The sequence below is a fragment of the Dermacentor albipictus genome, chromosome 9 (genome assembly GCF_038994185.2).
Source record: "Dermacentor albipictus isolate Rhodes 1998 colony chromosome 9, USDA_Dalb.pri_finalv2, whole genome shotgun sequence".
NCBI classification, from domain to species: Eukaryota; Metazoa; Arthropoda; class Arachnida; order Ixodida; family Ixodidae; genus Dermacentor; species Dermacentor albipictus.
In genome coordinates, this window is record NC_091829.1 from 34370712 (window position 1) to 34396013 (window position 25302).

General features: G+C 43.5%; 1 protein-coding gene across 2 annotated transcripts; it reads right to left on the reverse strand.

Moving 5' to 3' along the window:
• Nucleotides 1–9307: 9307 nt before the first annotated feature.
• Nucleotides 9308–25246, reverse strand: LOC135906532 (E3 SUMO-protein ligase PIAS3-like). Of its 2 annotated transcripts, XM_065437974.1 has the most exons (4): nt 25103–25246; nt 19472–19647; nt 14382–14901; nt 9308–10285 (listed from the first exon to the last, which is right to left on the reverse strand). In XM_065437974.1, exons 3-4 carry the CDS (start codon nt 14856–14858, stop codon nt 9908–9910), a joined length of 855 nt encoding a protein of 284 aa, XP_065294046.1. In that variant the 5' UTR covers nt 14859–14901; nt 19472–19647; nt 25103–25246; the 3' UTR covers nt 9308–9907. The 2 variants fall into 2 exon arrangements, with proteins under 2 accessions (XP_065294046.1, XP_065294045.1); XM_065437973.1 differs by lacking the exon at nt 19472–19647.
• Nucleotides 25247–25302: the final 56 nt, after the last annotated feature.

The following is a 25302-nucleotide window of genomic DNA, read 5'->3' on the forward strand; positions in this document are numbered from 1 at the left end:
GTGTGTCAGGTGTGTATGCCCTAGTCCGAGTCTACATAGGATCAACTTATAGAAGCGTTGCTGGTGACTGCACGACTTCCACTCACTAAGCAGGGGTTTTATTGTGTAACTTGTTATTCATGCAAGAGTCCCTCACCTCGCCAATACTGGTAAGTTCAGACAGCTTATCTCCTTGATCTTTATTATTCAGTTCTAGGAGGAGGTCCCCGCTACACATTTTGGAGGCTTTGTATGTCTGTACGATTTTATCTTTCAGGCATTTGGCTACCAAGAGTGGATAGAGCTTTCTAACAGGCGTGATGCTTTCACTGTGGGCTACATAGTATTTGGGGAAAGATGGAGCGTTGCTACGAGAAGAGAATTGGAATGGTACTTCGGTGCGGCATCTTTTCAGACGCCGATCATAGACTACAAATGCTTGCGCTGCCATAGGAAAATGTGTTTGTTCGGCAACAGCGCCGACCGCCCACCATGGAGCCCAACGAAGGGGACGTGGCAGAGCTTGCATACAAGTCTGCACGACGCCAGTCGTACGCCATCACTATAACCAAATATGGTGTACACAAGGTAGGATAGCCACACAAGGTTAACCCTTGCCGCCGTGGAGAAAGGAAGTAAATGGAAAAGAGAAGACAGGAAAAATCAAAAGTGAGAGATAAAGACGAAGACTTAAGGAGGGAGAGACAGGAAAAGGCGACTGCTGATTTCCCCCGGGTGGGTCAGTCCGGGGGTGCCATCTATGAGAAGCAGAGGCCAAAGAGGTGTGTTGCCTCCGCCGGGGGGCCTTAAAGGTCCGAACATCCGGCATCGGCTCAAACCCCAGAATCCACCTTTCCCCGGACACGGCTAAGCCGCGCATGGCTACACGCGGGAGGGTCCAACCCTCGTGTGCTCGGGTACGTGGTGTCGCAACACACCAAACGCCTGCTGACGCAGACGCCCCTGCGGGGTCTTTCTTAACAAAAACGTTCTAGTGAAATATTTTTGTTAGCTTTTTAAAAAATCTACTGCACAGTCTTTTGTTTAAGTCTATACCACTATACTCTACTCAAATCAAGGAGTGCCGCAAGAGGAGTTTTGTCATAACTTGTCCAGAACAAATGTTGCAAGTATCTGAAGCTTATGTATGCAGTGCACGTATATATACTTCGACGAAAATTGTCACTTGTTTCAGAGGTACCTACATCTTGCATTATTTGGCAGTATAACAGCACTTTGCAAACACTAAGCTTCTAAATGAAAGAAGAATTATTGAGATTGGATTGTGGAAGCCGAGAAAGTATCATCAGAAAATTGTGAAATGGCTGAAACAGAATTAAAAAAAAAAACGCACATGGCATTGTTTTCAAGAACTGTGCAACCAACAAAATAGCCTAATTTAATAGCTAACATGTTAATATTAGCCCCAAGTGAATAGTCAGTGCAGGATTTTGCTTGGTGTCACCGATTTGCTGTGAGAGAGAAGGTGGCCGAAGCTGCCACGTTTCACGCTGCAAGTGGTGAAACAGCGACAGCCTTTCTCTTCTCTTCTTTTGATGCCTTTGCTACTTTGTTGCATTAGCATTTCTCGTAGGACACAAGGCAAGGCTCCGTTCATCCCTGCGTTGCACTTCATTACTACTTCTGCAACAGCAGTTTCTACTGAAAATAGGAAGCCACGCTTGGTCTTTGGCATGAGGGACCAAATCGTAGAATGCAGCGACTCATTTGCATTTTGCGTCTTGCCTCTGTGGCCATGCTGCAAATATTTTGTCAGCAAGTCATTTATAGACTGGCAGGAGTGCCTTACTAACATGCTCTGGCAAGCTCCGGTGCTTTGGAAATGGTTCGCCCCTAGCAGCAACAGCATTCCGTTTGCACCGCGAGTTAGCACCACTTGGGCACAGGTTATATGGGTGCTCATCATCTGAACATATGTGGTGGTAGGTTACCATTACCACTTTGTGCGTACCACGTATGCTGCCCACGTTAAACTACAGTACTCAGCCGTAATAACTGGTGAGCTTTGTGGACAGCTCACCTGTCAGTCGACCTTTGCCACCCAGACTCTCACCATGCTCTGTTTCGCGCTACTGGATAATGTTGTGAAGAGCAGTGCCCATCCGCTTCTGCACGTGGTCAATGCAGTCCTCCTTCTCTACATTTATGCAACCATGAACTTTGGCCTCTTCGAGTGCACGTAAATATCTGCTGTCTCCATTACAAAGTACCATGGTGCAGTGCAAACGGTGGTGTGACAGAGAGTGCTCAAAGAGGGCAACAGCAGCCTCTGCTTTCATCTGGTCTGACTTGCTATTTTTATTTTCCTGGCACACATGATTGGAGCCTGGTAATACATGCAAAGTGCCTCGAGCAGCTAGTCGCATTGCAATTTTGCGTGTATTCGTGGGATTCTTTCACGCTTGGAAAAACACTTTTATGTAGCATGTATTAAGCAACAGAAAGCTGTATAGGGAGTTTTTCATGTTGCTGTAATATTTTCTCATTGACACTTTTCATCTAATTCTAATAATTGAGCTGTTGATTAATTAATTAAGACTGATTATCAAATTAGGCAGAATGCAACAAATAATCTGAGTATCTTCAAGTGACGGCAAACAGCATTACCTTGGTTCGATCCAGCTACGTGGCATTTGCATATTTTTTAAAGTACGGCTCAAGTAACATGAAACACCCTGTATGAACACACAAACAGCTGCTTGGGCCAAGGCTGCACAAGAATGGCTTTGTTTGCTTATAACATAGCACTTGTTTCATCCATGCCTTGTGAATTCAGTAGGTCAAACAGTTTTTCTTGTTAATGTTTGAGTTAGTGTTGCACATTAATATCAACTGTCTTCCTTGAGACACCTGGTGACAGCATGACCATGTGCTGGAGCAATCGGCTCAGTAATGGCTGTGTGGTACCATGCATCATTCACTTTGCTTCAGTATCTCACCTTTTCATTTTATTAATGATTATAACATTCATAGCGAGTGGGGTGCTCAGTCGATGACCTGTGGATGGGCGTAAACATCTGTGTTGTGATCTCATTATGTTTTCCTTTGGTAGGTTTGTTACTCACTCTCTTTCTGCGCTTACCATATTTACTCCCATAATGAAGGCACTAGCGTAATGAACACAGTCCCAACTTTTTCAATTAAGAAGCGAGTTTTTTTGCTCTTTCTCGCATAATAACCGCACCCTGAACTTGCTGCCGTGAGTAGGAGACACACGGTACAATTCGGCATCTGATATGACGTTCCGAGGGTGCGATTGGGTCCGACGCCTTGTGGGATGCCAAATTGTACCGTGTCTCGTACTTTTACTGTGACAGCAATTATACGGACTCTCCAGGGGCATTTTTTGCCCTCGTTATGTGTTTATGCAAAGAAATTAAACATGCTAATATTCAGACGTTACATTTCATGCTTAGTACATACACTCTTGCTTGCAACTCTACCTACACTGTGACGCCAACAGCCTCTCGGTATTGTGTTTAAAGCTGTCACAGGTATGGATATGCTGAAATGTGAAGCAGTGACTTCTTTAATTTCAACCTATAAATAAAAAAAGCACAATTAATTATCGTGTATTGCTTCAACACCAGCTATGTCACCAGATGCTCTTCGGTAATACAGCATATACTTAACATAACATAGTATAAAAGCATAAAAGCCAGCATCTACATCAAAGAAGCTTCGTGTCCAGTGACTCCCACAGTGCACGGGAGCCTTCCAGAATGCTCTCACATATAATGGAGCCTTAGAAGCTAATTTGATAGACTTTGCTTTAGAGCAATGTGGACTTGCCAGGTGTTATTGTGCCAGGGTGTGGGCAGCTGAAGAAATACAGTCAACAGCTTAGCATTACAAAGAATATTATTACACTGCATGTGGAACCTGGTGGTGGTGAACTCCTTAATGAAAAACGTGGTGACAATTGTATGCATTGGTTTGACAAGGATAGCAGTGAGGCAAAGCTGCGATATTGTAAACACGCTGCATCCTCAAGTCTGGCCTGGTGGAAAAACAATGTGCGCTCAATAAAATCTCAGCTTTAGAATGACAGGACTCAGTAAGGATAAGATAGCAGTACTCTGGAGCAAATCGCTTCACGTACGTTTGGCAATTTATTTGCTCTGGTCCTACGGCCTCCCAACATCTATTACACCAGTGACCGCAATATTGTTGAATAGATCATTTTCCATACACCTGACAGGCTCGTAAGTACCAACAGAATACAGACGTCTAGCACATTAAGTTTACAAATGAAGTAGGCGCACCATTGATCCAAGTGCTTGCATGAGTGTGGAAACTCTGCAAAGTCCATTCAACAGACAAAACGGTAGAAGGGTGTTGTAGTTAAGCGGCATTTCATGACAAAGATTCTCAGGCACTCATGCCTTATGAGAAAACTCATGGACCGTGCACATTCATATTTTTGACAGCAGCACAAGTGCAGTACTCGTCAGGATATCCATGGAAGAGCCTTCACTTGTCAGCCTCATCAATCGTCCCGGATGCACACATCAACAAGCAGTCACTTTCTTGACAAGATTTCAATGTATCCGCAGATTTTGCGAAGCATCCTCGCTTCATTGAACAAATTTTAGTAGATTCCTCGTTGGCGTCACGTAATTCTCACACGGCCACGGCAGTGCTGCATCACAAGTTGGTGCCTGGTCATGATTATATTTAACAGTTTTCATTTACTAGTTGTAACAACATGTTATTATTTCGTATTATTGGTGGCCCCTCCAGGGCACACCAAAGTGGCAACGGAAACACCAAAGCTTAGAGCCAGGGCTGGTCCTTCGGTTGAGGCAAAATGCAAGCTATCGTCGCGACGAGAAAAGCACCCCGCAACGAAAAAGGTGCCAAGCGACTTCTGCAGCGCTACTGCGACCGTGCAAGAATTATGCAATGCCAATAAGGAATCTGCCCAAATATAGACATGAATTTTGCAGGTTGCTCTGTAGTAAGTCAAGCCAGATGCAGCCGTAGAATAAGGAACCAGACGCAGTGGGCCAGCGTTGCAGGTCAAAGCAACACTCATACAAAAATCAGCAGCAGAAAAAGCTGCTGAACTTGCACACATGCTAAACGCATTCAGAAGTTTAAACACTGCCACAAAGCACTTAAAAGAAAAAAAAACTTCGTTTACACTGAATTTGCATTTCTGCCATTATTGCGTTTTGCTTTTAACTAGTGCCCATGGTGATGCGACCGTCGCTTCGTGCAGAGAAGTGTAAAAAATAAAATTTAGAAGTTCATCGAGTAATGCGCATATTTATGCCTAAAATTGATTACACACCTTTTTCCAAATATGTTAACGCATTATCTAATGTTCACGTTGTGCACATTACGTAATTTTCAGTGCACAGGACACAGAAGCTTGTATAGTCGGATCATAGATGGTCGGATACATAAAGCATGCAGTGAAGACCTGCCCACGCCTTCATGACCGCCAGCCACTGTTCCTCCACGAGGCTGCAAACAGTTCGTATTTCAAACTTTCCCTGTTAACTATATAAGGTGGGAACCACAAAAATAAAATTATAAGAGCACAATATTGGACGTTTTCACTTGTCTATTATAGTGGAATGGTGAAAGCCCAATTCTTTATTGAACTGAAATAAAACGCATGCTTTCCGGCAACTATTTATGTATTGTCAAGTTTCACTTCAGTTGGCAGTGAAACTTCATGAGTAAAACGGGGTCAGCAGCGAAATAAATTATACCGCAGACTTTTGAGGAGTGAAATGCTCTGATGCACATCTCATCGCTTCTACCCATAAAAAGACTTTTTAAGAACAGCAGATGCTCCGGAGGTATCAAGTACGACGCCATTTTGAAATGGTCGCATGACAATTTTGTTTGCTTCCGATTGGCTGGCAGAGTAACAACCCCGTGCAATCCATGTGCCTTGGTTGCCAACTGCTGTTCTATTAAGCAGTATCCCACTATAGCTTGTGCGGCCATCCCCCTCACTGGAAGAAATTAACTTCGACATCAGCCAAATATTAATACAATAAAAGCATTTCTGCGATTCACATGACAGAGTGATAATCACTTTGTAGAATTGTGCAATTTTCTTGCCTTCTTTTTAAGACAATTAGCACTCTTTAGGAGCTTCACGCTATTTTCGGTATGTCTGTTCGCAACCAAAAATTGCGAAAGCCAGCTACGGAGAAGTGATTTCCCCTGTGTTGTCCTTGGTGTCTGTTTGTTGGATTCGTAAGCTACAATTAAAAACTTTTTCACATTAACTGTTCATGAACCGTGCAAGAGTGACAACCAGAGAATCAGTCACCATGAAGTATAAGTTCTTCAAAATTGCATTGACCACTTTTGATCGTTGTACAATTTGTATTTTCATATAACAAATAAATTATAGTTGTGAGGGAACACATGATACTTGGCGGTATTGCCCACCAAGCTGATTTGCAAAGTGCAGATGATTGAGTTTATGCATTAGGATGCAGGCGCGTCCAACCTTGTTTGTGTTCGGGTCCCCATCTTTGTAATGACTAAAAAAAGAAACAAGTGGGGCTCAACATGCTACTTCCCCAATTCGTCAAAAAAAAAAAACAGCCTTAAAATTAAATAAGCTAGAATGTCAAATTTTAGCATTCCTGCTCGGTGTAATATAAAACTGTAGACTACTGCTTTCCTGAAAGGGCTCACAACCGTCTATCTGATAAACTTGCCCATTTCATGGTGAGACATGAGTTTCAAGAAGACCTGTTACCGTTGGGGTGACCGTTGCGCATCTTATGGCTTGGCATGGGGAGCTTGCAGTCCAATAATCTGGTGTCCGTCTTCCTGAAAACAGAAATGAGGCAGCCATGACAAACATGAAAGCAAGAAATGGTGAAACAAAATATAGCCCAATAAATGTAACAAATCGTGGTTCTAGGTCAAGTATTCAGAAACGTACCTTGTGAGGATCCTGGCCCTTGTTACTTCCAGTGGTGACACATTCACTGTTGACTTGTACATCCAGAGACAAGAGAGTCCAAAGGGGTGAACAAATATGAGCAGCGTGATGGAGGCTAGAGTCAAAAGAAGAGCCTCATTTACTAAGGTGGAAGCACGAGTGAGTTTGCAATTCATGTCCGAAAAATTGCACACAAAACACTCCATGAGAGAAAAGCCTTTAAAGCACACATACACAACAGTTTTTTTTGTGCATTTCTTTCAATGGTGTAGTTTTGTGGGCTGTGGTTATTCAAGCCTCAATTATATTACAATAAAAAAATTATGGGGTTTTACATGCCGGAACCACTCTCTGATTATGAGGCACACCGTAGCGGAGGTGTACACCGGTGTTTTTTAATTTTGCCCCCATTGAAATGCAGCCGCCGCAACCGGGTTTCGATTCCGCAACCTCGTGCTCAACAGCCTAACACCATAGCCACTGTGCAACCACGGCGGCTGCTGGTTATATTACGATAGTTTCTTCTAACGTAAGTACACTTGGCACTAAAGTGCAGTGAATTTATTGCAGTAAATAGCTTATGCAGATACAGTCAAACCTATTTATTATTTATGATGTACCTTACGCTAGGAATTTTAGCAATTTGGCAAAATAAAAGAGCCTTGTTTGAATTAGCTTTGAAGAGCCATAGCAACTACACAATTAGTATTATTTTCCACATTTTTTTTTAACAAACGACTACAGAAAATCTGTTTTATCCCCCTCTCATACAAAGAAATTCAAAGTTGAAATGTGAAGCAGTGCTTTTTTACTCACCGGCGTGCCTGCCCAGAGGCTGGAAGGTTAATCCACTTTCGTGGGTACTCTCCAAGCAGACTGTGCTCAGTTCCAGTGATGCATTTTCGCGCTAGCTAGCGCATTTTCTTTTCAAGCAACACGTCATTACCCGGCCAGACACAGCAGATCACTAACTATGGAAGCTGTGCAACCGTTGTGCCAGTAAAATGCCACAGCTGATAAGATTCACCGTATTTAAACACGTCTGCTTGGTGGTGGCTATCAAATGTTGGAAGCGTAAACTGGTTACGATAATATTGCTATCAAAATAAAACTGCTTTTTTAAAACGAACCTGCATGATGCTTCTCAAAGAGAACGACCTGTGTTTACAAATTTTACCGCCATACAATTTAAATAGATTAACGGCCAGGACTTCAATCAGTTCCAATGGGCTGCTGCTTATTGTACGTCAGTGAGGTCTCAAAAGCATACTCAAGGTCTCAATGACATACTTACTTTGTAAAAAATGAAAGGTTAAATGTATCTGTCAATTATTACAAGTACATTTATAGATCAAATACTTAGCCTTGTTGAGCACCCCTAGCCGAAATAAACATGAATTAAAGAATCCGAACATATTACATTATTATTTTGGGGCTGATTGTGCTTCATGAAACAAAATATCCACTTTATAGACTGGAAGTAGCTGGCAACTAGGAAAGTGTAACGTAAGAAAGCAGTAAACACCTGATTTGTGTTTGATCATGCAGCTTTTGTTTCACAGACGCAAATAAAAAAAGCCATGCATGTATAGTTGAACCTGTGACAAGCAGGGCCTTTTGTGAACGGAGCAGTTCAAAGAGTAATGAGACAAAGTTTTCATGGCCACCATGCGAAGTACCTTGCTTTCACTGATTTTGCCAAGGACAGTGGCAGCAATATGCCGGTAGGCACTTCGCTGATATCCTCACCCAAAGTAATTTTGTACTTGAAGTTTTTGTAGACATTCACTTTTTTCAGAGTGATGGAGATTGCAGGCATCACCGGGTAATTAGAATCGTATCAACGTGTGCCAATGAACAGTTCTTGTGGGTTTACACCATCGCACAATTCTGCTTTTTCTTTATAGCAAGGCCATGTTGGTAACAAAAGCCCTTCCATGTACAAAGGGGGAAATTCGAGGCTTTTAACTTGAGCCATCACACAGCTCCGAGGACCATAAACAAGCAGCGTGCAGGCATCGAATCGAATGTCGAACACAGAACAGAAAGCCTTAACGCAAAAGTGAGGTGTCACCAGAGCTGAAATATTGATTTGGTGCTGTTTCCTCTAAGAGTACTACATCAGGCGGGCTGGTTGTACTAGTGGCACTGTATAAAGGCTCTGAGCTTACAGGTATCATGGTGGAAAAGGTGGCCACTGAGAAGAGAGAATGAAGAGAAAAGATTTAGGGGAAGACTGCAGTCATAATCCTGGTTGCTTTGTTAAATGCCCGGTATTAGTAACTCTAAACAGAACTTTTTAAATAAATGTCAGTGAAGAACCTCAAACGGGTAACTAGCTGGTTCGACAGATGGTCCCATAGAGCCTAAGAGGAAATTGGTGGCTTTGGAGCACAAATATATTTTATTGACATACTAAAATGCATAAAATCTGTCTATAAAAACGGCTGAAAAGATTTAAAAATACACGAAAGTACAGTCGAGCACCTGTACCACAAACGATTCCGCAACGAAATGACTTGTATAACGACAAAATCATTCCGTCCAAGTTATATTGTGATCTGTGCTGTGCCTACCTTTACAACAAGGTGACCTGTATAACAAATTATTTCAGAAGCCCCAAGCTTTTCGTTATAAAAGGGTTCGGCTGTATAAAATAGCACACTTTTCTAAGTTCATAAAAAATCACTCTGAAGCACGCAGGTCACTGCTTGCAGCAGCAGGTGTCGCATCCAGCTGCAAAGGTGCAACGTTTTTCAAGGTTTCATACACCGCTTGCTATTTTCATAACCACTTCTACACAGGTGGAGCAACTAACCAAGGAAGCAACTGCTAACAAAGTCAATCTTTGGCAAAAAGGAAGTACCTTGAATCACACTTGTGGCACGAATGCAGTCCCATTTTCTTCCCAGCAGACCGTAGGCATAAGCCACGGGCACGCCAATATCTCACAGAACACAGGTCGATCACATAACCAAACCACCGTCAGTCCGAATCAACCGTCAAGTCAATAACGAACGAATTGTGTAACGTTCCTTCCGTCTCCTTGACTGGACTGTCTTCAATTATGATGACGTTGTGGTCGTCATAGTCTGTCACCGACGCCCAGCTGCCGTTGGGTAAGAGGTTCACGGTGCTACACTGGTCGTCAGCCTTGCGGAGGGCGTCCAGTGTGAACAGGTCAATGCGGATGTCCTGGAGGAGGACCTGATCGCTGCAGACAGGGCAGCGCCAGGATGGATGCAGCGTGCCTTCATTGAGGGCAAGGTAAGCATAGGCGTCGAAGCACTGTGCGTGCTGGCAGTGGGTACCACGGCAAGGGACCCGAATCTTCCTCTTCGTTAGTGGGCAGACCAGGGACACCTGCTCAGCCAGAGGTGTTGCAAGCAGCAGAGTTTTAGCCTATGCGTATACACATACCTTTCAAAGAAATAGAAAGCAAATGGTTGCACTGTGTACAATGGTGAAACTATTGAGGATAAACATTGTATTGCTGAAGATTTTAGATTACAGGGCTTTACATGCCAAAACCATGATCTGATAATGAGGCATGCTGTAGTTGGGGCTAAAGAATAGTTTGTAACACCTGGGGTTCTTTAACGTGCGCCTAAATTTAAGTACACAGGTGTTTTTGCATTTTGTCCCCGTCAAAATGCGATCATCGTGACTAAGATTCGATCTCGCGACCTCATGCTTAAGCAGACTGATACCATAGCCACTAAGCAACCACAATGGGTGCTGAAGATCCTAATTATTGTCGTCAGTGCTTTTTTTTTTTCTAACCGAACTGAAAACCCACTGTGTCACAGCCACAGCAGCGACCATGAAGTTACTACCCTTATATCAGAACCTGGTGTTGTTTCAATACTACTCAATCTGAGTGATGGTCCCAGATATAGCTTTTGAGAAGAGCAAAAGCAAGGAAATTGGAGGGGGGGAGGAGAAACAAGTTTTCTTGGCAAAGAAAAAACAAAGAAAAGGTGCAGTAAAGCTACCTGACAGCGTCCCTTTTTTTAGTTTTTTGTTTTTCAGGGAGTGGAGGGGAGCAGGAGAAAAATTATTTTTAGGCAAAAACAGACTCAATAGTGGGGCAAGGCAGATTTTCTCTTTTTCCTAGGGGAGGGTTGAGTGCAAGTGGGGAGGTAAAGGAAGAGCAAAAATTATTTCTTCTGAAGAAAGAAAGACAATAGCACTTTGTTTACAATTTGATGCATTTCTATAAACATCAGTTTATGAACCCATAGTAAACAACTTATTACCATGGTGGCATAGATCACTTGCACTCCTCAATTGTGCTTTCTTTTGCATTGCGCCCATACTATGTTGCTTCTCGACTTAAGACACTGTGGTGAAGCCTTGTGCCAGAACTTTGGTAGCACAATACAATGCAAATCTTCCTATCTGTGAGCTGTTGATTGACTTGGCGTCCATCTTTGCAAAAGATGTCCTTGAAAGGAACTATGAAAGATCATGGCTTTGTGGTCAGTCAACACATTCTGTAATCCTCATCATGCGGCACTTATAATTAAATGATCACACACGAAAACCGAAGATGATGACAAATTCAAGCAGAGCTGCTTTTCGTATCAAAATATGTCTTTGTCAGAATCACAGCATCAGGCATTGCCATTGTGTTCGCCTTTGAAGTTCATAGAAGCATAAAGGCTAGCAGCTCCGAGAGATATAAAAGCTTTCTATCTTCTAACTGCTGTTGTTGGCCTGCATTTCTGCTGCTCAGAAGAGTGCCAAGATGTTTTGTAAAGGCACGACCAAACTGGAGGAAGAACATGCGACCTCAGATATACGGTAAAATCCTAGGTAAAATCCCGGCTTAAAAAGAACTGAAAGTTACCCACCACAGTGAAAGTAAGACCACCTCATATTTTCACTCGATTTTCTCTTGATTTTATGTGGGCTATCTCTCGGGATTTTACGGTAAGTTAAAGCATGCACCAAATGGAATGAAACGTTTAGCCACATACATACTCTGCATCACTTTAGCATATACTTAACTACGAAATTGCGAATTATTTATTTATTTAAAGACACCTTACAGGCCCCTAGAGCCATTGTGTAAGGGGAAAGAGTACAATGAAAGAGTGTAACACAAAATAATTAGAATACACATGCGAACACATATACAAAAAATACAGGGTAAGGAATGTGCTAATATACAGTAATATAGTATTACAGTATGCATAAGGAACAAATAGAACGCTTTTGAACACGACAGCTAATTCAACAATACAATTTCACACAGTAAAATATAATCAATAGAATTAAAGAGCCAGCGGGGTATAATAGAACTTGAAAACAGTGTATGCTTCAGCATATACTCCCCCAACTTCCTTAATGAGGCTACACAGTATTCAAATTTTGCAGCTCGGACAAAAAATTCAGACTGAAGTTTGTTTTTCAGCTTGAGCATATTAAACTGTCTTTAAATCTTGATGATTACATTTCACCTCTCATATCGAAAACAACAAAGCATCATCACACTGAGTCCCTTACCCCATTCAAAACTAGGACAAATGTCTTTGAAGTAAAGGTACGCATTGTAAATGAGTAAAATGTTCTCCCGCTGGCCTCGTCACTGAACACTGAAGCGATCAAACACCTGGTTGTTTAGGGAATTGTAACACCTTCCTTCTACTTTGGTGTTGTTTGTGTTAGTTGTATAGTGCGAATATTACCACTCCTTTTTTTTTTTCTAGGCTTGCTATTGCAGAATCCTGATATTGCTTCTGCTGCAGTATGTGATAAAGTTTGTATTGCAATTTATATTTTTTTGTGTACTTTCTCTCACTTGTTAAATGCAACTACGTATTACTACTCCTGCTAGGGCTCACTCTAGGGCCTGCAATATTTTGTACATAAATGAAATCAAATAAATAAATATTGCATTTTACAGAGTACCAAAACAACAGAGACATGGAGGGCAGCAGCAGCTATGGCAGTGACATCTCGTGGTACTTTGTTAAAGCACAAAGCATCAGAAACATTGTAGTGTTTCCTGGTGTTTCAAGATATAAGAGGCAATAGTGTCATACCTGCCAACCTGTGAACATGAAAAATTGCAAAATCCCACGGACGTGACACTGATAGGGCAGGAGGCAATAGCACACATATTTTAAAATTTGCCCTGAGCAAAAGCCTTTAGCAGGAAGCGAGCATGAAGTGCCAAAGTTGGTTGTGTTCGAAGATTTTGTTTGCAGATCTATTGTTCAAATTAGCAGAAAGATTATCTTACATGAGGAAACTTGAAGATTAGTTTTTTTTAAATGCTCTTAATCTTTTTAATCTCTAGACACGTTGAAAATTTGGGATTCTCTTGTCGAACCAATTCACACAAAAACTTAATTTTTCGTGCATTTTTAAGAGTGGAACAGATTGCCTAAGGAAATTGTATCTTTTATGTCCAATTAGTTATTTGCGTCACAACTATTAGGTTTTTTGCTGCTTGTCGCAACTGTTTAGATGTCGCCTGCTCTGCTTGTGTTTAACAAATCATGCCTTCTCCCCAACTGTGATGGCACTCTATGGCTTTGTAGGTAGAGATAAACAAATAAATATATATATATATGCTGAAATCCATGCACTGCTGATGGCATGTACCAGTTAAGTACCACCTGTGTGCATTGTTAACAATTGCAATGCCATGTTTCAGAACAGTGATCAGACCAGACACATCAGTGACACTAGAAACAGGAACACTGCTCCCGACAAGTGTCATTGCTATTATGTACTGTATCAGCATAAATTAAAAAGTAAATAACCTCGAGACTACTACAATGTTTAGTTCGATTTTCGAGTTCATTTGCATTTTTAAAGTGGCTTTATTCACAGCCTCCAAAATGTAGCCTTGAAACTACTATTTCATGCTTAGCAATTAGCAACAGGGTGATTACAGGTCGCACGTCCATATAATTACGCATAACATGCAATCTGATCAAATTTTTCCAGTTGCCATTTAAATTTATTCTAGTGGCACATATTGGTCATGCACCAGTGTTAAAGAGACGTTTTCTGTTGCAAATATTTTTGAAGGGTGCCTCTGTAAACCTGTAAACCATTAAATTGGGCAGATATATGTGCAAGGCAAAGGTACATTTCCAAATGCAGCAGTTGGCATCCACTTGAAAATTGGAACAGAGCTAGAAAAAGGTAACTCACACGGTTTCCTCAGGGATAAGAAACATTCGTCGGCGCAGCTGCTCTGTATGGAGCGACCATTGCAAAATAGCTGTGGTTCCAATTTTGATAACTGCACCAAGGTGAGTCGCAAACCTGAATGGGTTTTGTCTCTAGCCCGATGACACTTTCAGGAGCATGCCAAATGTCCCTCACATAAAATACACGTGAAAGTGAGCTAGCCGTTTAGCCACATGGATAAATAATGCTGTAGTGATGACAACACTCGTGCTGCCCACTGCACATGTTGGCAAGATAAAGGACGCACCTGGAAGTTCTCCACGATGGTCTCGTCTGCTTCAGCAAAATGAGCTTTCACAAGTGCTTCCGTGTTCTCCCGCCTGATGGCGTAAGGCGAACCTTCGTCGAACGAGGACAGCAGCTCGTCCTCTGTGACCTTCGCAGCTTCAACAACGCGCACCCCTACCTTCGTCGGGATGGCCTCGTCCCATATCGCAAAGCAGTTCTTCCCAGTGTGGCTGAGAAGCGGCGAGATGTTCACCATCGTGAATGGCATGTTGTAGTATGCATGACCGTTTAGGAGCAGGCTGGCTGTGCGGCCGTCCAGAGACGAGTGCTCCACAACTGGTGCGAAGCAGATAAGCAGCAGTGACGCAGCCCCCACACCCTGGCTTTGTGCCGGGTATGACCCACAGTTAAAGTAAAGGCCATTGTCTTCGGGTGATGGGACTGCCACAAGCGGCACTTGCCGTAGGGGGCGGTAGAATGGTTGCGGCGGTAGCATCACGCTGGAGCCAGAACTGGTGAAATGCCGTGATTGGTGCAAACTACATGCAGAAAAGTCAGAGGAGAAAGTAGGCTGTAGAGGGTATTCTAGACACTTACAATTTGCTCAGAAAAGGCAATTAAGGTACTGCGTACTGTGCAAAAAAACTAACCAAGTACTGTCGTTTGGAGAAGTACTTGAGTAAAATACTAGCTACTGAAAAAAAAAAAGGTTATTACTTGTAAGTTACTTTCAAATTACTTGCAAGCCACCACATTCCTAGGGAATAATCAAATCCAACACTGCTCAAATGGCCTCAAGAAGAGCTTTCTTTTTTCGTTCTTTCGAAATTTAAGTAGCCCAGATTGTTCCTGCAGTTTATAACAAGCTGTCATAGAATATTGGCATAGATGACAGTTAAGCTCTTACAGATGCACAAAATCAAGGCTAGAGGTTAAAACTGCGTGGTACTGTAGAAGATTTTAAAAAGCACTATAAACTAAAAACTTACCATACCATACATGTCAAACCATGTCAAACTAAAAACTACCATACATGTCAACCTGTGAACATCAAAATTTGTTGAAATCCGGCAGACATGGCAAAGAAGGGGAGAACAGCAGGCAATAAAAAAAGATTACCCTAAGCACACACCTTTTATGGCGCACACAGGCACTTACATTTAGATGCAACACAGAAGTGCAGCAGCAAACTTCGAAAAGCAGAGATTTAAGAGCAACACACAGTTTTTAGATTGCAGTGACTTCTTCAGTGACACTGCTGTTGTCGATTGCACCTGCTCCACTAACTTGTTTAAATAAGCTTTCTCAGAGCAAGTACCACTTTAACAACCTTTTAATGCCTTCCAATGGAAGCTATGGAGACAAATGAGCAAAATGTTTTCGGGAACAGAAATTATTTGGCTTATAACTCAACACGACATTCATATAATCATAGATCAGACTGAAATTCATAAACTTCACGGAAAATTTGGAAGAGTTGGCAGGTAGTGGTTACACTGCGAAATAAGATTGTTTCATTGCCCATTTTTTCCCCCTACCACTCTTGCTGACCAATACCGAGTCGCCATTGAGATGGAAAGCAGCGTGTCTGGCAGGCCTTTGCTCATGTTAGGGAAATCTTTCTCTGTGCCTTATTACATCATTACAAGGTAATAGGCAGTGGTAGAGTTGTGCATGCTTGCTACTATCTTATTTGCAAGCAACGGTTTGGGAACATCAAGCATCCTCGTGTGCGACCAATTTGTGAAGTCGTGACACATCTCCAGAGGCAATACTACCAGGAAAGCATCCACTTAACTCATGGTACATCGGCGATCACACTTATCAGAAATTTGTCACCCGCCGCGGTTGCTCAGTGGCTATGGTGTTGGGCTGCTGAGCACGACGTCGCGGGATCGAATCCCGGCCACGGCGGCCGCATTTCAATGGGGGTGAAATGCGAAAACACCCGTGTACTTAGATTTAGGTGCTCGTTAAAGAACTCCAGGTGGTCAAAATTTCCGGAGTCCTCCACTACGGCGTGCCTAATAATCAGAAATTGGTTTTGGCACGTAAAACCCCATAAATTTTTTTTTTAAAATTTGTCTCAAACAAGTTACTCAATCGTAATTCAAGTCAATCAGACGATGATCTAGGGCTTTGCAATCTGCTGGCTGCATCTAGCTGCACAATGGGCGCATTTTTTAAATGTTTTTTTTTTGTAGGCGTCTTTATTTCTGCATTTAATAGGCGCAGCCTTGTGGCAGATATGGGGTGCTCTATGGGGGAGGGGGAGACGGACTTTATTTTTATGTGATCTACAGTTGCAAGCCACTGGTGTTGTAAACCAATGGCGACACGGAAAAAGAACAACTTTTTTTCTTCCCAGCCTTCGCATGCCGGATGAAATCATGTGGTACACCTGACCAATGCAAGTACTGAAGCAGAAATCAACACATTTGGGATGGTTGGTTCACGACACGGGCAGTAACGGTGCAAAAGAAAAGGATGCATTCAGCAGCTGAAGAAATGGTGCGACCAGCCCTACTAGTGTGCCCTGGTGCAAAATTAATTTGGCATTGTTTGTTTCCAGAAGTACATGATAACTAATATGGCTGTAAAATGGAATGCTTTATCAGAGCGCTAGCAATATTATGCTAACCTAAGTCACACATTACATTGCCCATGATCACAGCGCCGCGTTACAGACGCCTTGTCAGCTGCACAAGTGAACGAAATAGCCACTCGGTGACAATTCCACCCAACAAAGTTTTCTGGGTACATTTCAAGGCCTCTTTAAGGTGGAATGTGGGTTTGGGACCAAAAAATAAAAGCAAAACATTTATTTTTTGAAAATTTTATTTATCAATTCTTACAGCTACCCTTGCACATCTATCCTTCATTTTATACTGGCAAGATCCCCATTTCAGCCACAATTTTACATTAGGTATATACGAGCCAAATTTGAACAGAAGCTAACATGGAAATAGAACCTGTTCTTTTAACATGTTTTTCGGTCACATTAGGTTTTTTTTGAAGTGCTACCTCATGATCCAGAACAGCTAGAGCTACAATATATTTACAAAGGGGCCCTGAAACGCTTTTTGACATAGTAAAGAAACACTGCCGATCTGTTAACAAGGCCATCTATAAACATGCGAGGCAAATATTATGGCACTGCGTGCTGCAGGGAACTTACAAACTCGTGTTCAAAGCAGTGAACAGCCACTTGCCCTCGGATCTGCAATGTCGTCATTGAAAGCTGATAGAAAGCAGTTGGCTGACCAAAGCTACTGCCCGATTTCATGATCGCGAGAGCGTTCTCAGCAATCAATAATTGTTAATTTTAAGTTAACTGGATATGTCTGTCTGTATCTCAAAAAGGCAGAAAAAGATTATTTCATATTTGCACTGCGTGTAGCTGCGTCTGCTACGCGTGGCCTCCAAAATAGCAGCAGCACGCTATGTAGTGCAGTCTAGCGCGGCCGCCACAGGTGCCATCGACAAGCCTTTTGGCACGTCAAGTCCACTTACAGTTGAAGGATTCAAAGAAATTTTCACCATAATATTCGTGGGACAATGTACTTTTAATAGTAAGGCTATTCTATGATTAGTTGAGAGAAGTGCTTCAGGGCCACCTTAACATAAAGCTCAATCACTATATCGGGTAGTGCTGGGAGCAAATTTTCACTCTCCAGCCCATATAATTTTATCATGCGATTCTTCCTCGCAAAACTCGTGGTATAAACACTGAACTTTGAACGACGGAATGATTATGATTTCATTTAAAAACTGCTTCCAGCACTGCACTTATTGCATATTCTGTATCTACCTCTCCAAATACATTAGTTTTCTGCCGAGTAGTTTTCCCCTACTGTGTTCAGAAACAGTAGAATGGTAGCTTTATGTACCTCCTGAACTAACTGATATACCAGAAAAATTATTGCATATCTGAAATGTATTGATATCATGCTACTATAAGTGTTCATATTCTTATCGCTTTCTTTCCCTTACCCCCTTTCTATCCCTTACTTTTCCTGGATAAGTGCTTTATATGAAGGGAGATAAAAAAAGTTTTGCAATTTGGCTATAACCAAATATCTAACAGTGATCTCTCTCTACCTTTTGTTTAGGACATCTCTGCAGCCTGGCAAGGTGTGAATATCAAGCCTTCCAGTTCGTTATTTGGTCTGCATCAGTCAGTCGAACATAGTGTCCTCCCACGATTTCAAGCTCAAGTACCGGAGTGTTAACAAATTTTTGTGCGAAGAAGGAAGTTTCGCCAAAGAAGTCCACAGTAGGATGGTGAATGTGTATACCAGTGAATGTCCTTCACATGCTACAGTGACTCGGTAGTTCAATGAGTTTAGATGTGCCCATGCGCGTGGAAGACGACCAAAGGTCAGGGCAGCCGACTACTTCATCCAATATGACTTAGTCGGCCTCAGCAGAGAGGCTTATCCTGAATAATCACTGAATCAAGGTGTCCGAAGATGCCGTAGAATCAAACATTTCTCATGGCAGTGCTTTCACTATCATCCACAATGTTTTGGGTATGTCGAAGGTCTCGGCATGATGGGTGCCACGGAACCTCTCAGCGCAAGATCACCACCACCACGTGCCTTCATCAAGGGAACTTTTGCATCTCTATTCAAGCGAGCCAGAAGATTTTCTCTCCAACCTTGTGACTGGGGATGAGACGTGGCTGTATCAGTGGGACCCAGAAACAAAATGGCAGTCTATGCAGCGGAGGCATTCAGGGTCCCTTCCCCCGAAAAAGTTCCAAGACCCAATGCTCAGGGAGGAAAGTGATGGCGACACTTTTTTTGGGGGGACGCAAAGGGTATTCTGCTTGTTGAGTATCTTGAAAACTGTAGGACAGTTACAGGCCAATACTATGCCAACATTCTTCGAAAGCTGCGTAATGCCTTCGTGGAAAAACGCCGAGGATTAATGACAAGAGGTATCCTCCTCCTGCTTGACGTGTTGCCCAGGCTGCCATTCGAGAGTGTAGTTTCAAACAGCTAGACCATCTACCCTACAGTCCTGACCAGGCCTCGAGTGACTTTTATTTATTTCTAAATGTAAAGAAGCACCTCAAGGGAATGAGGTTTGACGACTTGAACTCACTTCAAAATGCCGCAGAGGAGTGGCTTTGCAACCAGGAGGAGGAGGAACAAACTTTTATTGAAACCAGCAGTTTAGTTGGCTGGGCCTAGGCCTCCCAAGTGGGGACGTCGAGGTCTTGCCTCTTCACTGCCTCGCAGGCTTGCTGGGTAGCCCAGAGTTGGTCATCGAGATGGGAGCTGCGCAGAGCGACAGGAAGTCTTTTTTTTTTTTTAACAAGGTATCAAAGCCTTCCAGGAAAATGAGAAGTGCATTAGTGCGAGGGGAGATTAGATTGAAAAATAACTTTTTTTCCAAGGTCTGCCAGTTTTCCCGATATGCGAGGTGCAAACATTTTGATCAACCCTCGTATTACCACACCTACCCACAACAAGCACTTTTTCTTGGTTGCTCTTTGCTGGAACGTGGTCATTTCAGTGGCAACAAGGATGGGATGAGCCCGGTATAATGACCATGCTCCCTGGAAGACTATAGCTGGATACACAAGCCCACTGCAGTCAAGGAAGCTACGGACCATCAAGTGCGGGTAGTTTTCTTCAATGGCAGTTGCATCATAGACAATAAAAAGAAGCAAGCATTGCTTGCAGCAACACTGTGGCCATCATTAGCGGACGCTGCAGGTCAAGTAAGCTGAATGAACTTACGTACAACGAAGCACTCAACATACTGCAGAAGAATTGCGTGCCTAACTAGAATGAAACAACCCAATCCTACAAATTTCTCTGAAGCAACCAGACATCAGGAGAGCCAGCCAAAGATTTTCTTGCGGCCATTCGGTAGATAGCGCGCAACAGCAACTTCAGCTTTTTCATTAGGCAGGACGCTCTGATACCAGATAGTCAGCGGCTTTCAGGATCACACAGTATTTCGTCAATTGCTTGCAAAGGCATCCTTAGCAAAAAGCGAAGCAGAGGAACTCGCCCTAGCGGTGAAAATGGTGGAATAAAATGTGAGGGTGTGAGGAAAGTGCCTGAAGATGATGGCAAACACATATTAAGAAACATGCGTGCAAGAAGTGGAAGTCAGGAGGCCAGGCCACCGTGCTTTAGGTGCAGAGACATGAAGCAGAACCCCAGGATGCGTCGATTCTGCTCGGCGAAGTGCTACCAATACCAGCAATGCGGTCACATTTGCCAGATGTGTCCCAGATGAGCAAACAGCAAAACAATGGAACCTAAAATGTGGCTGCAGCAGCAAATAAATGCAGTGCATCCATCAGTCAGGAACATCAACGATCCAGGACCGGATAGTTTGTTCTTCACTGTAACTGCAGATAAAGCTGTAAAGGCAATAATGTACAGGGTCGTTCAAAATATGTGCGAACGCGGCGAAGCGTGGCCGCGCTCCGCGGAGCGTCAGCGCATCCGGCGCGGTCGCGCATCGAAACAATGTGGCGCGGGCGCACAACAGTCTGGAGGCAGTGCTTCGTGTCGTCTGCTACACGAAGCAAAGCAAAGCAAGCAAAGCAAAGCAAAGCAAGCACGATGTGCTGAAGCACATCGTGCTTGCTTTGCTGGGAAGCGCGCCTAACTCTGTGCTGGCAGCGTCCAGATGTGGTGCCAAGATGGCACAGTCGCATTTTACTGATTGCAGCGCGTTGTTCAGTCCTATGGAAGGGTATCAACTGGCAGGGGGAGCTAGCTTGGGCACGGCAATCTCTTATCCGCTGGCGCGGCTGATAAGCTGCTGCAAATAAGTGCCAAGCTAAGCGACTGCTCTGTACTAGTGAGTGATTCTCGAATGATTCTCGGATCTACACTAGAGCTGAGAAATTTGAAACAACGCCTGCATTTAACGGAGAACGCTGCATTGCAAACACACACTGCTGAGTTGCCATATGCGGAAACAACAACAACGCGCTGCATTCAGTAAAATGCGGCAATGCCATCTCGGCACATCAGGGCGCTGCCAGCACACAGGTGCGCTTCACAGCAAAGCAAGCATGGTGCGCTTCCGAGCTGTAGCAGACGACACGAAGCACCACCTTCAGACTCCTGTGCGCCTGCGCCACATTGTTTCGATGCGCTGACGCTCCGCGGAGCGCGGCCACGCTTCGCCGTGTTCGCACATATTTTGAACGACCCTGTACACTCTGCTTTGGGGCAGAATGGCAGTCAAGAGGCAGCTGGATGCAGGGTCCCCAGTTTCTATCATCACTTGGCCCGCTTACGTAAAGCGTCAAGATGCGTGGCCAAAACTGCAAGAATCACTGCTCGAGCTAGCATGCTTCCTTAGAGCGCTGCTGGGGCGCAGCCTTCCTTAGACCAGTACGCATCCAGTTGAAACTCGATGTTTCCTTCAGGTTGAGGACTATGAAAGGCACACTGGATGTTTTGGGTTGTTCCAAGCCAAACCTGTCTGGCCAGGACATCGTAGGAGTGTTTAACCTTCTCGGAGAGCCGGTACTCAGCTCAACGCATGGAAGATGAGATTTCAACCAGTAAGGAAGCTGGCAGTGGCATTGAAGGCCTGTCAGAAATGTTTTCTGACTTGTTTCAACCAGAGATAGGGCTCATAAAGGTGCTGCCTGCCCATTTGCCTTTGCGTGATGATGCTGTTCCCCGGTTCTGCAAGGCACAGCAGGTGCCATATGCCTTACACTCTATAAAGTCGAGGCCAAAACTGATCGGTTAGCTGAAAGTGGAATTTTAGCCCCAGTCCCACACGCAGAGTGGGTAGCACCCATGGTGGCAGTTGCAAAGCGTAATGGCAGCATTCTCTTTTGCGGTGATTTTGGAACTACAGCCAGCTAAGCAGCCACACGATCCAATATTGTGTAGAGAAGATCATGGCAACGTTGAACGGTGGCAGTTTTTACAACTATCAATCTTTGTGAAGCGCACAATCAAATTGCTTTAGATGAAGAATTGCAGCTGCTCATGATGGTGAATACCCAGAAGGGCCTTTTTTGCTTCACCCACTTCCCGTTTGGAGTAGCTTGTGCCAGGACTCTTTCAAGACCACATGAAAACAATTTTGCAAGGACTGCCAGGTGTGCTGATCTATTTGTATGATGTAATTATTGCAGAAAATCGTGACGATGCCTCCACCTTGCGCAGAGTGCTGGGGAGACTCAGCAAGGCGCACCTGATGCAACTTGGGTTACTTAAGATATTTGGTAATTAATTTCAACGATCTGTGTACGATTTATTAGGTAAGCACTGATCCAGTCACTAAGTGGTCCTTTGCCGAATATTGATTCAATTTTTATAGTTAGTTATTTATGAGATACCCAATCAAATGCTTTGGAGAAGAAGAATTAGACCTACCCGTTTTTGGTTGTCAATGGCTTGTGACACTTCGTGTGTTAATTCAGTTACTTGAGTTACTATAGGAAGACCTTTGCGGAAACCATGCTGGAATGGTGATAGAAGAGCTTTTTTTTTAAATAGGTAGCAAAGTGTTTAAGCATAGTGTGCTCAAGCAACTTGCATATTGTACTGTTTAGTGAAATAGGGCAGAAATTAGAAGTGTCAGTTTTGTTACCTCCTTTGTGAAATGGGATTACCTTAGCCATTTTCCATTCACTCTGGAGAGAACATGTTCTTAATGATTTGTTAAATATTAAAAATAAATATCTGGCCATCCATTCAGCATACCGCAGTCAGTCACAACACTGGGGATTCCAACACTACCGTGGCTCCGAATGTAGCTCCAAGCCTCGGCTTGGTTCAAAGGCAGTGATCTCCCGACCACCCTGACCATACAAATGCTGGGCAAGATTAAGATGAAGGCGTACTAAGGGAAACTCCAGAACCTGCTATCCCAGCACTCGACATTCCTGTTTTGCGTCAAAGCACCACGGTGTGACGACCTGTTTTGCACTACTCGCCCTAACCACCTTAATTTCGGCCCTACATAAAGCGGGGAGGGATGCAAGACTAGCTGTCGTTCTGGCGCCAAGGGGGAGTGACACTTTAGAGTGAATAAATGCAGCACACATGATCCAGCTTGGTCAGTGTGAAACCCGCCCTACTATGTGCATTCCTATCTATCACTCTGTTACCGGCATGTCCCGTAACTGTGCTGTTATCACAGTTTATTATGGGACGCAAAATTTTTTTGCATGTTAGCAGGTGTAAAAGACATCAAGTTAGTTCCAAAAATCACTTGGCAGGTAAATCTGTTAGGTGCACCGCTAGATAGATACAATCCATGTTTGAAAGGCTCAATTACACTGAGCATGCTGGTAACATTTCGATCAACAAACAAAATGCTTTTTAAACTGAGCTGCATTATGTCCCATGACAGGATGCATGGAATTTATAGCAGCCTCTGTTTTGGAACATGGGCTGGTATTTTGTAGCACTGCCTTTTCCCGATGCTAGTGTCCTTCAGTAGCGGACGAAGAGATGCTGGCGGAGCATCGAACGTGGTCACTCACGAATGCGAAAAGTATCGAAAGGCATTAGCATCGAAAAAGGCATAGCTGCAAAACACTGGCCATGGAAATGCTCGACAGAAATGTCCTAAGTGCGTGCATTAACTTGATGTGTAGTTATCCCTGCAACCAATTCAGATGCTGAATGGTGAGCTTGTCCCATGCCTAAAAGCTCACGAAAGAATGCTTTCTAGTACCTGGAAGCAGTTTGGGGTGTTACTCTTTTTCCACCTCTTATGCTGATGAGGCCAAAAAAAATTCAGTCACTGTTATGCCTGGTATGCAACACTGCAGACTTCCTGCACACATAGTTTGACTGTGAAGTCATTTATTGCTCAAAGTAACAACTTCACAAAGGTAATTTTCGGAAGCCACAAATATTGCACTAATATTTGAAATGGAGGTAAGCAGATTCCCCCATTTCGCTTGTCAAGAAATTTATAAGGTGCTTGTAGTTAACGCCTTGTACAAGTTTTTTCTTTCCCCCGCATAAAAAGTCTTGCATGCAGTAACTGTAAAGACACGATTGTAATTTAATGCCTAGTGTAAAACTGGCGTCACACAGGCACTTTCGATCGCGGATTCATATAGAAATTCTCGACCGCGAATGGCTCCTCCCGGAAGCTTGCACAAAGGAGTCAATCGTGACAGAGACATTCGATCCCGATCGGGCTCGATTGCGATCGAAAGTGCGCGATGTGACACCCGTATAAGACTGTACGCTCATGTTTGGTAGGCACATCGCGTGCACGGTGGCTATGCGTAGAATGCGAGACTTGGATGCTGCTTCATTCTGCCAGGCATCACTCGCCCGGTATCTAAACATTTCGCCGCATTGCTAACAACAAACTCGAAACTGTGCCAGCATATCAGCGTGACAGATAGCGAAACTTTCAGCAGGTATAGACCATGTTAAAACAGTTCAGGTTTTGGTTGACAAGTTAGGACGTTGCAATTGTTAGGAAAACAACGCAACGCAAGGGGCTGGACCTGCAGACGAACATGGCGAAGGCTGTGTGAACTTGTTAGCCTTTTCTTTACCAGCGCGCAACGACATAAAAGAAACTTTTTCAGTACTGACAAAAAAAAACACACAAAAATTAGCGTAGTCAACGGTGCAGTCATCCAAACTACAAAAGCAATAAGACAGGTTTTCTAGATGTTCTCTTACGAAGTTGTAGACACTGAAACCCGCTTTTAAAAAGGTTTTGAAAATTACAGCATGGTGCGAAAGACACTTGCGGTGCACTAACCTGAAGTGGTAAGCTGTTAACGTTTCCCTCTGCAGTCGTAGCACATTGCAAACAAAGAAACCGCCAAATATATCCGCATCGAAAATTCTCGGAAACCGTCAGTAAAAGCCACAGGTTACCAACTGAGCCATAGTGAGCTGCTAAACCTACCTCCGCTAGAAAAGGCCACAGTCGACACGCTATCGTTCGCTAAGCTTAGC

What these genes read in the sequence shown, in the direction of transcription:
- LOC135906532 (XM_065437973.1), bottom strand. Translation starts at nt 14,858, where the DNA reads ATGCTACCGCCGCAACCATTCTACCGCCCCCTACGGCAAGTGCCGCTT. An exon ending in CCATCGTGGAGAACTTCCAG is followed by an intron (nt 10,286 to 14,381) that starts GTGCGTCCTTTA and finishes CTGGCTGAGCAG; the next exon opens with GTGTCCCTGGTCTGCCCACT.